The sequence below is a fragment of the Tursiops truncatus genome, chromosome 11, assembly GCF_011762595.2.
Source record: "Tursiops truncatus isolate mTurTru1 chromosome 11, mTurTru1.mat.Y, whole genome shotgun sequence".
Taxonomy (NCBI): domain Eukaryota; kingdom Metazoa; phylum Chordata; class Mammalia; order Artiodactyla; family Delphinidae; genus Tursiops; species Tursiops truncatus.
This window is the reverse complement of record NC_047044.1, coordinates 5,250,118-5,263,641: the sequence shown is the minus strand read 5'-3', so window position 1 is coordinate 5,263,641 and position 13,524 is coordinate 5,250,118. Positions and strand designations below refer to the sequence as shown.

General features: G+C 55.4%; 1 protein-coding gene across 9 annotated transcripts in view; it reads left to right on the top strand.

Annotated features, from left to right (window-relative positions):
* Positions 1-13,524, top strand: part of PARVB (parvin beta) — a 109,986-nt gene that overhangs the window by 71,289 nt on the left and 25,173 nt on the right. For all 9 annotated transcript variants that reach the window (XM_033865880.2, XM_073788099.1, XM_073788103.1 and 6 more), the window contains 3 exons: positions 6,931-7,071; positions 8,777-8,892; positions 12,022-12,080. In XM_033865880.2, the coding sequence (XP_033721771.1) occupies positions 6,931-7,071; positions 8,777-8,892; positions 12,022-12,080 (316 nt within the window). The remainder of the gene's footprint in view (positions 1-6,930; positions 7,072-8,776; positions 8,893-12,021; positions 12,081-13,524) is intronic.

Genomic DNA, 13,524 nt, shown 5'->3' with positions numbered 1-13,524 from the left:
CGGGATGCCGTCTCCTCTCTGGGGCAGCCCTCCCTCCTGGCCTGCGCCCGTCCAGCTGTGAGCACCTCCAGCCTGTGCAGGCCCATCGGGGCCAGGGTGCTGGAGGGAGTGGCCCCCAGCCGTGCCCTTCAGGGGCACGATTTAGATGGGGGGTGGCGGGGGAGTGGCGAGGAGGGAGACTGACTGCGATGCTCTTTTTATGTCCGTCCCTTGTGGACAGAGTTCCTCAGCAAAGTAACATCTTTGTTACTACAAAGATAGAGCCCTTAGCATGGGGCCGGGCACAGGGCCTGGGGTCAGTAAGGGGTAATGAACAACAACACAACAAAGACAAAGACAGAGAGATGAAGAGTGAAAGCAGGGCTGGTGGGTCCCCCGAGTTCCTCTGAGCACTGGGCACACGGCAACCATGCGTTGACCGAGCGAGTGAAGAAAGCCCGGCCGTCTGCTACCTGCAGGACGTGGGCTCCTTTTATAGGAAGTGCAAAGGCCCTGGATAGGGTGCCCAGATCCCCGTGAGTGTGGCCCGGCGGACTCAGTGTCCCCTTGTCCGTTAGGATAACTCACCTCCTGAAGGTCCCCGGGAGGCCCTGCCCCCAGCATTGGCGGGGTGCAGACCTGCTCCCTGGGCTCTTTCTACGCACGCTCTTCACCCCTTAATGACCCCACAGACCAGCGCTGTCCTGTGCAAGGGTCTTCCCAGCAGACTGCCTGGAGGGCCACTCCTTCCAGCCAGGGGCCAGCACTGGGGTGGGATCATGTTTTGCTCCACAGGGGTGTGCTGGGGAACCCGAGTCAGGCACCTGGAGTTTGGGGGGTGCTGTTGTTGGGGAGAGGTACTGAGGGAAAGCAGACAGGAGGGGCTGGGGCTGGAGAGGGGCATCCTGGGGAGGGCTGGCCCACAGGACGCACCCCTGCAGCTGCCCAGATCGTGGCGTGGCCCAGCCTCCGTGTCATTCCTCAGTCCCGGGTCCCTGCGGGCAGTTTGCACACTCAGCACAATGGCTCTTAACAGACGGTCCGATCTGGGAGGGAAACCTGCAGGGTCTTGTCACGTAGACCTGGCTCTGAGGACATGGCGATGGATGTGGCCCACACGTTGTTTTGTCCTTGTTCAGTCAGTCCTCAAAAAGCACGTTAAGCAGGAGAAGATTTTGTGTTTATTTTGGTTATCCCTTCGTTGGTTGAATGAATCTCCTTTGGCCTATTGTGTGGCAGGTGTGGAGATGCAGTGGTGACAGGAAGAAGGAAGTCCCCATGCCCCACTGCCGACACCTGTTCTGGCAGAGGGGAGAAAGAGAACTATTGTGTGGTGGTTCAACCTGAAACACAAATAGATGCTCTAAGAGAGGGACAAGTGCTAGGGAGAGAATCAGAGAGGTTCTGGGGCAGCGAGGCTGGGTCGGGTGGAAGGACCGGGCAGTCAGGGGCAGCCCCCCTGGGGAGCTGACGTCCAAGCAGGCTTCTGCTCAGTTGTCATGGAAAGAACATTCCAGGCTGAGACTCTGCAGAGAGGAAGAGTCTGCAGTGTTTAAAGGGCAGTGAAAGGTGGCTGCAGGTGGCCGGGGTGGACAGATGGGGCCAGATCACATCCAGTCCTGACAAAGGCTTTTATTCCAAGTGACAGGAAGCCACTAGAGGATTTGAGCAGGGCCGTGACAAGGTCTGAGTTAGCATTTTAAAAGATTGCTTGGGCTTCTGGGTACAGAATGAATTGGGGGGTGGGTCAGGAGGGGGACCTGGGAGGTTAGTCAGGGCGCTGTCACAGCAGCCCAGGCATCAGAGGAAGTGGCTCGGTCCAGGATGGAAGTGGAGGATATGTGGGAGGTTAAAGCTGATGGAGGCATGAAGACTGCTGGCCAGGTTTGTGGCCTGAACAGCTGGTGAGCAAGAAAGCCCTTGGGAGTGGCGTGGTGGGCGGGGATGAGGAGGTGGGTGGTGCATCTGCCAAGAGGGCTGATACCCATCCTGCCTGCGTCAGCTGCAGGGTAAGGGTGGAGACCAGCAGTGCAGAGACGGTTAATGCCGTGGGACCGGGTGGCCTCACCCAGAGGGAATGTTCCAAATTCTGTGTTTGGCTGAATGCTGTGGGCCAAGAATTAAATAAATCTCTGTTCATCTAAGCTGAGAACCCCCATCTTAAAATGAACTTCTTTAGTACAAGAATAAATATGAAATGTTATCAAGATCGTTTAGTAACTGTCATAATTTTATTATTAAAAATGTTGGTTGGGGCTTCCCTGGTGGCGCAGTGGTTGAGAATCTGCCTGCCAATGCACGGGACACGGGTTCGATCCCTGGTCTGGGAGGATCCCACATGCCGTGCAGCAGCTAAGCCCGTGAGCCACAACTACTGAGCCTGAGCGTCTGGAGCCAGTGCTCCACAGCAAGAGAGGTCGCAACAGTGAGAGGCCCGCGCACCGCGATGAAGAGTGGCCCCCGCTCGCCGCAACTAGAGAAAGCCCTCGTGCAGAAACAAAGACCCAACACACCCAAAAATAAAAAGAATAAAAAAATTTTAAAAATCTTAAAAAAAAAAATGTTGGTTAGAGCTTTGTTGTTTCCTAGTGTATCATTGGTCCAGCCATTCTCAGCACTGTCAGGTGCTAGATTGCTCTCGAGGTCACTGAACCAGACATTTGTGACGACGGACACTTACTTTCAGCAGAGAAGGATGGAGGAGGCATGGCTCTTAGGCTGGCACTGCCCACAAGGATTCTGCTGATGGTGACGCTGCCCTGGGTTATCCGCTTCCCTCCCTCTCTGTGTAAAGACCTAGCTTCCCTCTGACTCCTGGACTTGAAGACTTGGCTGTAGGTGACGATGCTTGCTTATTGAAACAGTCCTTTGAACTGCTGCTTTGCTCACTGCCCAAAGGAGACACTTCCTGATATTTTCAGAAGCAAACATAAGAGCATGGTGCTCACTTAACACTTTTATTTCTGATGCTTTTTACATGCAGCTGTGGCTTCACTCACCCAGTCACTTGAAAACCTTGTATCCCTAAGCCTTAGACCTAGTGCTGTGGTCGTGGAAGTCTGTCTCTCAGGCTCACAAGATCAGCTCTGGATGTGATCTGCATGTCAGCCTTAGATGCCTGTAGATGGCGCCAGTGCCCTCTCTGGAGTAGAGCGTCAGGGGTGTCTTAGAGCCGGTACCCTGTAAGAAGGCCTTGCCTGCTCAGGGCACATCCTTTTGGTCCCCTCTTCAGTTGGCCTCAGCAGATGCGGTACTTGCTCTGCAGTGGCTGTGGTTGTCATTGAGTCCTGCGACGTCCGCTTTGTTATCTGTGAGGTCTAACGAGAGGCTGGCTTTGGCTCAGGCAGCCTTTTCAGCGTGAAGTAGTGGCAGTTCCATCCTGTTTGAATATCTTGCATAAGTACTCCTAGATGGGCAATTCTGAAGTCTCATGTGTCGTGCTTTGACATACCACTGTTTGAAGAAGAGAACAATGGAAGAGAATATCCAGATATTAACAGAACGTCACTGGTCGTATTAATGATGTGCTGTTACCCTGATGAGGTGCATTAGTAACCTATGTGATCACGTGATCCTGGGCCCCAGGGCTGCCAGGAATGATACTGATGGAGGCATTCAGCTCTTTACTTTTCAAAGGCAGAAGCTAAAATGAAATAGGAGATTTTGGCCGAATGACAGGCCAAAGCTGACTTCTGTGCATCTGTAGAGAGAAGAGGTCTGGGAACTGGGCCCGGGGGGGTGGTCAGTGGTCAGAGGAAGGGCCAGCACAGGCATCTGGAGGGTCCAGCCAGGAGAGAGGAGGAGAAGGCAGGAGTGAGGGCGATGAGGACAGAGCACAGACCTCTGGGTTTGGCCAGCTGTGAGTCACTACACTAGTAGGCCCCCTGATGTGCCCCTCTCCTTAAGAGCGGGTTCCAGGGGCAGCTGCCAGACCCTCTGCCAGGGCAAGTTTCAGGGGGTGTAACTCTCCTGCATTTGCAGTGTTGTCCAGGTGAGCCACCTGCGGGCAGTGACAGTGCCCACGCTGGAGCATTGAGGCAGCCCCCGGGCTGGCTGTTGTCATGCTGCTGACTCACGGCACACGCTTCTCCTCGTGAAAGGCAAGCCCTTCCTTGTGTAGTAAGTGCGCAAGGCCCGCATTCGGCCATCACTCGTGTTTTCCAGCCACCGCTGAGAATCCGCCCCATCTTCCTCTGTCCTTTCCATGCTAGGAAGATAGGGGTCCTGGCCACGCCTAAACCCTGAGCCGCCCCTGCAGTCCCGTCAGCGGGCAGAGTGACGCTGGTGATGAGGGCGGCCAAGGGCCTCGTTCTCTCCCACTTGGGGGAGTTACCTGAGACGCAGCCACAGGCGGCACCCAGGCACGGCCAGCCTCCTTGGTTTCTGTTATCGGCTGAGTTGCGTACCCCCCAGAATTCGTAAGACCTCGGGATGTGACTATATTTGGAGACAGTCTTTAAAGTTAAAATGAAGTTAGGGTGGGCCCTCAACCCATCAGATTGGTGCCCTTATAAGAAGAGGAGGGCTTCCCTGGTGGCGCAGTGGTTAAGACTCCGCCTGCCAATGCAGGGGACACGGGTTTGAGCCCTGGTCCGGGAAGATCCCACATGCTGCAGAGCAACTAAGCCTGTGCGCCACAATGACTGAGCCTGCGCTCTAGAGCCCGCGAGCCACAACTACGAAGCCCACGTGCCACAACTACTGAAGCCCAAGCGCCTAGAGCCGCAACAAGAGAAGCCACCGCAGTGAGAAGCCTGCGCACCACAACGAAGAGTAGCCCCGGCTCGCCGCAACTAGAGAAAGCCCGCACGCAGCAACAAAGACCCAACACAGCCAAAAAAAAAAGAGGAGACTAGGATGCAGACACACACAGAGGGAGGACCAGCTGAGGATGTCTACAAGCCTAGGAGAGAGGCCTCAGGGGAGACCAACTCTGCTTTCACCTTGATCTTGGACTTCTGACGTCCGGGACTGTGAGAAAGCAAATTTCCACCGTTTAAGCCACCCACCCTGCGGTACTTTGTTACGGCAGCTGTAGCAGGCTGATACCGTTTCCTTCCCTTCTCCGTGCACGACTCCTCCTCCCCCCGGCGTCATGGCAACCAGGTTTGGCTGGCGGCAGGGACAGCAGAGATGTGCCGGGCTCCCCATCACTCCCAGCGGGCGAGGCTCTAGGACCACCTGGCTCTCTGCAACCCTCCTTCCTTCCCCAGGGGCCCCAGCTCCGTCCTGTCGCTGGCTTTTGAGCACCTGGGGACGTGCTATGTATTTTCAGGGGGGGGTGTTCAGATGGGCAGACAGCTGTGGATGATTCCGCTAAGACCTATTAGAAACAGATGGGGGGACATCAGAACGCATAAACAGGAATCATTTCCCTCCTTTGTTGAGCTGCTTTGTTTTGCCGCGAGCACTCCCTGCCCCCCAAGCTGAGGTTCTTCAGGTGTGGCTGACTCCCCACTAGAGCTCTGTCTCCCGTGTCTGTGCTGCATCTGGTCCTAGGACAGTGCCTGGCGCACAGTAGGTGCTCAGTAACTGTTTTGTAAGCGAATGAATGATTGGACTAACCCTGAGCCCAGCCGATGTTTTTGTGTCATGAGAGGATCCTGAAGGGGGGATATCGAAACTGCTTGTTCTTGTTCTCATCGAGGGAGGGGAGGATGGGGGAGACAGTGTTGACGGAGCAGGGGCCTCTGGAGAACACGCCTTCCACAGAACTTTGCTGGGGAGTGCTGGCAGCAGCTCTGTGCCGGCGGCTCACAGCACATCAGGCTCCGTGCCCAGCACTTTGTCATCACCCTCCCGGTTCCTGATCTCGCCGTGTCCTATGACGTGGCTTCTGTTGTTGTGCAGAGGAGATCTATCGGGGAACCCCGAGTCTTGGAATGAATGAAGAGGCGGGACGCCTGGGGAGCCTTCCTCGCCTGCCCCTTAGCGGGTGTGGGGTGAGGCATCCCTCCTGCTCCGCTCCGGAGGGGAGTGAAGGCGCACGAGCCGGGGCTGGGATTCAGCTTCAGTCAATGAATCTTGAGCAGATGTGACCGTGCTCGTCAGCTCCTCCAGACTGCTCCTCGCTCACTCTTGGTGAGAAAATTGTCACAGGTCTCTGAATATCTCATAATCCTTCTTACCGTGGGGTCCAGCTGTTAGAGAAAGAAGAATTGGGAGCGAATGAGTGCAGGGAGGCTGAGGCAACCCCTGAGGGCCTTTCTATTTTCTCACCAAAGTTCTCTTCCCTCTGGGAACACACTGGCCCAGCCTCTTCACCTCTGGTCCCTTCCCCGCAGGTCACCTCCTTACCTCCCAGCTGCACCTTGAATCATCTTGTTCATTCTCTGTGCATATGCTGTTCCTGGGTGGGACGCCCACACTTTAATCCTTGAACTCCCCGCCCCCCTTTCATCCTGGAGTGATTTTCTTTCTTTCTTTTTTTAAAAAAACCTTTATTTATTTTTGGCTGCGTTGGGTCTTCGTTGCTGCGCGCAGGCTTTCTCTAGTTGTGGCGAGGGGGTCTCCTCTTTGTTGCGGTGCGCGGGCTTCTTATTGCAGTGGCTTCTCTTGTTGCGGAGCACGGGCTCTAGGCACGCGGGCTTCAGTAGTTGTGGCGCGTGGGTTCAGTAGTTGTGGTCCACGGGCTTAGTTGCCCCACGGCATGTGGGATCTTCCCAGACCAGGGCTCGAACCTGTGTCCCCTGCATTGGCAGGCGGATTCTTAACCACTGCGCCACCAGGGGAAGCCCCCTGGAGTGATGTTCTAAGGAAGAGGAGTGACTCGAAAGTTCAGAGTTCCGTGGCTCAGCGTCCTGGCAGTCCCCGCTGTTGGCGATGACCTGCTCCACTTTGCAGCCCCACAGAGGATGGGGTGACCTCAATGCAGCCGGTTGGCCAGGAGGCCCTGAGCCCCTCCGGCTTTTCCTGACACTCTGCCTTTTGCCCTTGTCCTTCTTGTTGCAGAAAAACTGGCAGACTGCAAGCTGAACGTGGCCGAGGTGACCCAGTCCGAAATAGGGCAGAAGCAGAAGCTGCAGACAGTGCTTCAGGCGGTGCAGGAGCTGCTGCGGCCCCACGGCCGGGCGCTCCAGTGGACCGTGGACAGTGAGTGGCCGCCGGGATGGGGGAGGGGAGCCCGGCCTCTGAGCTTCCTGCCGTGTCATTCGTCTTCCTGTCTGGCCTTGTGGGGTTTTTTTTTCTTGACATCTTTCTTGGAGTCTAATTGCTTTACAATGGTGTGTTAGTTTCCGCTGTACAAAAAGGGAGTCAGCCATATGCATCCGTATATCCCCATATCCCCTCCCTCCTGCGTCTCCCTCCCACCCCCCATCCCACCCCTCTGGGCGGTCACGGAGCGCCAGACTGATGTCCCTGTGCCGTGCGGCCGCTCCCCACTAGGCATCCGTTTTACGTTTGGTAGCGCGTGTGTCAGATCTGCTCACACGCCTGCCCTGAGGGAGGTGGCCAGGAGAGGAGGAGTGTGTCAGTGAGGGACTTAGTCACGCCGGCAGTGCTCTGGTTTCCCCAAGCTTCAGGGCGGAGAGGCACCGTTTCTGGATCAAGAGAGACTTCCAGCGGAAGTCTTCCAGGTTTGGGTTATAAGACGGAAGAAGCTCTGTGGGGTTCTTGGAAGGACCCTCCACCCCGGATACCAATGGCACCAACACCCAGTGAGCTGTGCTACTGGTGACTCACCGATGCGGGTCCTCAGAAGGTGATTCAGGCCGGCCCCCGGTGTATGTCTCAGAGAGCACCGGCGTTGGGAATACCTGGCATCACAGTATTTCCAGGCAGGACATAAACCCAGAAAAGTGAGGCACCGGCCGGGACAGACTGGAAAGGGCTTTGTCCTGCTGCCCTCCCCCAGCACTGTCCCCACGGCAGGGCCGCCCGGAGCGGCTGAGATGCTCTCCCTGCCGCCAAGGGCCCCTGTTCTTGGGTGAGACCAAGGCTGCAGTCAGGTTCACCCCTGGCTTCTTGGCATCGAGACCTAGGACAGACCCAGGCCCACTCCTGGGTTGCAGGGCTGGGGGAGGGGAATCAGTAAAGCCCTGGACGGCATGATGATAACCGTCCATATCCTAGAGGAGAGCTAGTGGCCGGGGCTGGCAACCAGGGCCCTAGGTGGGGCAGGAGGCACGTCTAACACCCCCAGGCACCGCTTGCCCTGCATAGCCTTCCCCGTGTAGACGGTTGATCGCATAGAGGGAGAACTTTAAGCACCCGAGATAATGATGCATGTCGTGGTGGTGGGTAAGTGCCCAGGTGACCTTTTTTCCCGGTCTTTTTGCTTCTCTTGTGCTGACTGTATCCTCCTGCTCATTCCCTCTCTTCACCACCCAGTTCATTCCTTTTACAGACAACATGCTTTTGAAAGTGCTCGCACAAGTCACCTGAGGTCAACAGGAAAGAAAACGTTAGAAGCCAGCGCTAATTCACCCAGGCTGTTCATCAGCTGTTCTCCGTTTTCCATGGGCTGTGCTGCTGCCCGTGGTTTTCCTCTGAGGTCTCATTTTCACTCAGCGTCTTTATTGCCTCCCCCCTCCCGCCCCCTTTTTTCCTTTTTAAATTCAAGTATAGTTGATTTACGATGTTGTGTTAGTTTCAGGTGTACAGCAAAGTGATTCAGTTATACACATATATATATATTTTTTTTCAGGTTCTTTTTCCTTATAGGTTATTACAAAATACTGAGTATAGTTCCCCATGCTATACAGTAGGTCCTTGTTGGTTTCACCGCCTTTTGGACGTGGGCTCGGGGTTCCTGTCTCATGATCTAAAGCAGCCCCCTTCCTCCCTCCCCGACTAGCGATTCACGGGAAGAACCTGGTGGCCATCCTCCACCTCCTCGTGGCCCTGGCCATGCACTTCCGGGCCCCGATCCGCCTTCCCGAACACGTCTCCGTGCAAGTGGTGGTCATACGGGTAAGTATCGCCAGCCCGGCGGTCGGCTTGCCCGCGGCTCTGCCCCAGAGGCTCCGGTGCTCGTTCCTCCTCTAGTTTGCATACTTTCTTCCTTTTCCCGTTAAGAGACTACCCTCTCTTTTTTCCTCTTGACGAAATGTATGCCTTACTCTGGCTTCAGAGTAAATGATGGAGCAGAAACAGGGGCGTTGATCTGAAGAGAGGCAGATTCAAAGGCGTGAGTGCGTGGAGGTTTCCTTTTCCACATTTTGCAAAAGAGCATTCATTTCCCCGCAAAGAATTCAGGCCTGTTGAATGAGCTTATTAGTCACTGGAGAGGGCTGAGACCAGCGGAATGAAACAGATACCCCAGTACCCCGATCAGAGCCTCTCTCTGTTCCCTCCCAATGACATCCATCAGCCCCCATCATGTTTTTGAGGGTCGACTCTCTTGCTCCACTTGGAAAAATGTAACTGGGAGCCAGGGTCCTTCTGACGGAGGCGGAGACACCTTTCTTGTCGATTTCCCCTGCGTTCAGGGGCACAGATCCTGCCTTGGCTTCGTGTGTGCAGTCTTGTCCAGTAAGCGTGTATCAAGCACCTGCTGTGTCCCTGTTCCCCTCGCCCTGGTTACCGGGGACCCTGGATGAGGAAAGTGTGCTCGGGTCCCGAAGGATCAGCTGCTTCTGCTAAAGCGTTGAAGTTACGCTCGGAACATGGATGTCTCTCGTGTTTCTGTTCCCGGAGATGTCCGGCTCCACACTCTCCTCTGGTTTTTAAACTTATCAGTCCCGTGGTCTCTGCGGTCAGCAAGGCTCTGGCTGCTCCTGTGTTTTCCGAAGCCGTCTGACCCTCCGTTTACCCCGGGAGCTTGGCTCCGACCTGATGGGCAGGAATGTTCCTTTCTGGCCTCAGGCGAGGGTTACCTGCCGTTTGGCCCCGTTTGCCTCCTAAAGGGGAATGTTTGCGGTCGGTGGTGGTGTCAGGGACAGGGGACCATTCCTGCCACCCTCGTCTTGGACTCAGGATGGTCGGCCGGGAAAGGCTTCCCAAGGACACATGAGCATATGGTTCCCAAACCCATGTACGTCAGACTCTGGGCCCTAGGAACACTCTGCAGCTCAGTAATTGGGGTATTTCCTTTCAGGCCTGCACTTTGGTCCAAGAAAATCTTTGGGGTTTGCAGAACGTTCTACTCGCCCGGGCAAACACTCGCTGGCGCGTCCTTCCTTGACCAAGGTCACAGGAGGACTCTTTGGGCCACTCCCAGAGCGGGATGAAGCGGGGAGGGGAGGCCCCCGAGGACTGGCTGGTCTCAGGTCTTAGAGCTGCCCCTGGCCTGTCCCTCTGCGCCTGGTTATCCAGTTGAGATGGGGAGATGTAAGAAGTGTGTCAGTTCGTGGAGGGATGGAGTGAGGGAAGGGTCGCGTTTGCTACCTGGCAGTGTGGCCTTGGGAAATCACTTGATTTTCCTGAGCTGCAATGTTTCCTCGAAAAATTGAGATTCTCCTACAGACTTTTAAAATATTCAGCCTTGGGACTTCCCTGGTGGCACAGTGGTTAAGAATCCACCTGCCAATTCAGGGGACATGTTCGATCCCTGGTCTGGGAAGATCCCACATGCCCCGGAGCAACTAAGCCCGTGCACCACAACTACGGAGCCTGCACTCGAGGGCCCACAAGCACAACTACTGAGCCCGCGAGCCACAACTACTGAAGCCCGAGTGCCTAGAGCCCGTGCTCCACAACGAGAGAAGCCACCGCAATGAGAAGCCCGCGCCGCCGCAACTAGAGAAAGCCTGCACGCAGCAACGAAGACCCAACGCAGCCAAAAATCAATCAATTAATTAATTAAAAATATTCAGTCTCGTCTGCCCCATACCCAGCCCTGGGCCCGGTATCTAGTGGGTGCCTGATGCACATTTGATGTGCGAATAAGTGGATAAAATGTCTCCGGGCCTCCCCCGCCACCGTCCCCCGTGGGCACTCCTGAGAATCAGCCAGGGTGAGGCCGTGGGGAAGCTGACGGCCCCCGACGCCTGGCTGCTCTTCCTTCACTAGGACCCGTGGTGAGAGTTCCCTGGGAGGCCGAGCTCAGGAAAGCGTGGGGATCTTGGATCTCGAGAGGCGTCCAGGTGGGCTGCCCAACAGGTAGTGAGCTCCCCGTCCCTTGAGGCATTCAAGTAGGGGCTCACGGTGGCGGTTGGGTTAGCAGGCTGCCACGCTCCACCCTGAGGTCCGGGCACACCACCACCGCCTCCTTCCTCTCCCCCACCATCGTTGCCTCTCCGTACCTACCGGGCTCTGGGACAGGTGTGTCGCACACCGTGTTAGTGTCCTGGGGCTGCTGTAACAAAATCCCACAAACTGGGTGACTTAAAACAGATGTTTGTCCTCTCACATAATAGAGGCCTGAAGTCCGAATCAGGGAACCGACAGGGCCCCTCCGCAGGCTCTAGAGGAGGGTCCTTCCTTCCCTCCTCCGGCTTCTGCCGGCTGCCGGCACCCTCGGCTGTCCTGGGCTTGTGGACACATCCCTGCAGTCTCTGTCTTCATCATCACGTGGCCTCTTCCGTCTGGTCCGTGTTCCTATGTCTCTATTTTCTCTTCTTCTGAGGACACCAGTCACTGGGGAGGACCCACCCTAGTCCGTTATGCCCTTATCTGAACTCATTACATCTGCGAAGACCCTATTTCCAAATGAGGCCCCATTCTGAGGCTCTGAATGGACGTGACTTCCGGGGGGACCCTGTTCAACCCAGTGCACGTGTGTCGTTTCATCCGATGCCTCCCTTCTGTTACGTATGTCCCTTCATGCTCGTCACCTTTCCCAGCTGCAGGGCGTCGAGGAGTTCTTTGGGAGCAGAGATGTTTCTCTTGAGACCTCCCACAGCTGCCAGCTCTCAGAGGGCAGGAGAGCAGGGGGGGCGGGGGTGGGGCAGGTTCCAACCACCAAAGGGTCACCCGTGTGGTCCCCTGCAGTCCATCCCCCGAGCACAGCTCGGGTGTGGTGCCGAACCTTTGTTTAGTTCTCTGTTGTCCCCAGGCTGGCCTCCCGGCCCTGGGGCCATCTGTCCACGGCCTCAGCTGCCCGCCTGCTCTGTTTCTCTGCCCAGGTGTTGATTTATTTGTTCATTTTGGGGTTTTCAGAAGCGGGAAGGCCTGCTGCACTCCAGCCACGTCACGGAGGAGCTGACCACGACCACCGAGTAAGTGGACCAGCTGCTCTGCCCCCAGGCCCTGCTTCAGCCGGGGACCCGCACACACAGGGGGCCGTTTTCCCCTCCATGTTCCTTGACCTTGAGATGGGATTTTATCGCAAGCGTCCACCCTAGCTTTCTATCCTCCGTGCACTTTCTTCAAAGTTTGTTTTGTTTTTGCTTTTGTTTTGCTGAGGAAGGGCAAGATAGCAGTTTGGTTTGATATTTAAATGAGAAATTCTAGATCTTTTATTTCTTCCCAAATAGAAAAATGATCAAATATGTGTGACATAGGCATTAGAACTTATTTACACTGCCTGAAATCTTTTCTGGAAAGAGACCGGGAATAATAAACAAAGAAAAATGTAACAGCACATTCAGAATCTCTTATAAGGAAGAAAAGGATGAGGGGAAATTTAAAACGGTGAACTTTCATATGGTAGGTATGCTAAACACTTCAAAGTTTTTAATGTTGGAACTAAGTTATTCTCCAAAGACTTTGGACTGTCACTCCTTATTTTGGAAGGTGAGCTTTAAGAATGTTGAGAGGCAGGTGGGGGAGAGGTGTTTAGAATGGTCCAAGGGAACTGTTGTCCTGATTCATCTAGCCGTCTGTCTTAGCCCCGTCAGGGGGAGGGAGCCACGCCTCTAGACTAGAATCTTCCTTTGATGAGATAGTCCTGAGCCGTCCCTTGCCTCTTCGAGAAGGCCAGAGGGCAATTTTTAAGAAGTCTAAAAGGCTTCAGATCTGTTGAAAATAGCAAATCAGATGGCTCTATTTTGCGTGTGGTTTTTAGGAGGCATACCCTGTGAAGTATCCTTAAAATTCACTGCCTTTGTGCCTCCCGACTAAACCTGTTTCAGATGAAACAGAGCATTAAAAATGGATCGTCTCAGCTCACCCACCTGCTCAGTTCACGGAGTGATTAATTACTGTGTCATGAATTCATGTATGGTCTTTCAAGAAGCGAGCTGACACAGGAAACCGCTCCTGGCGTGGGAGCTGTCAGGTAGATGGGAGAGACGTGCGGCCTGGCGTGCGGCCTGACGTGTGTGCCCATCTGTTCCAGGCCCACGAGAGGGGGAGGGGGACGTGGTGCTGAGCCCGGCACGGGCGGCCTCGGGCAGCCCGCTCGGCCCATTCAAGAGCAGGAGGAGGGCGGTTTGGGGGAGTCAGGGGCGCACTGGCATCTTACTTACCCATCATTGTGTGACAAACCACCCAACCCAAGGAGCTTAAAACATCGGTCATTTTATTTGCTGACGGGGTCAGCAGTCTTGCGGGTGGTGCTGGCCGGTGGGGGCCACTGTCCCCCCCGTGTCTCTCGTCCTCTGGGCTTCCTCCCTGGTGCCCACAGGGTCCCCAGAGAGTGAGAGGGCAGCTGCAGGTCCCTGGACCCCCGCATGCTGTGTCCCCACCTTCTGTGGGTCAGAGCAAGTCAGTGGTCACCCT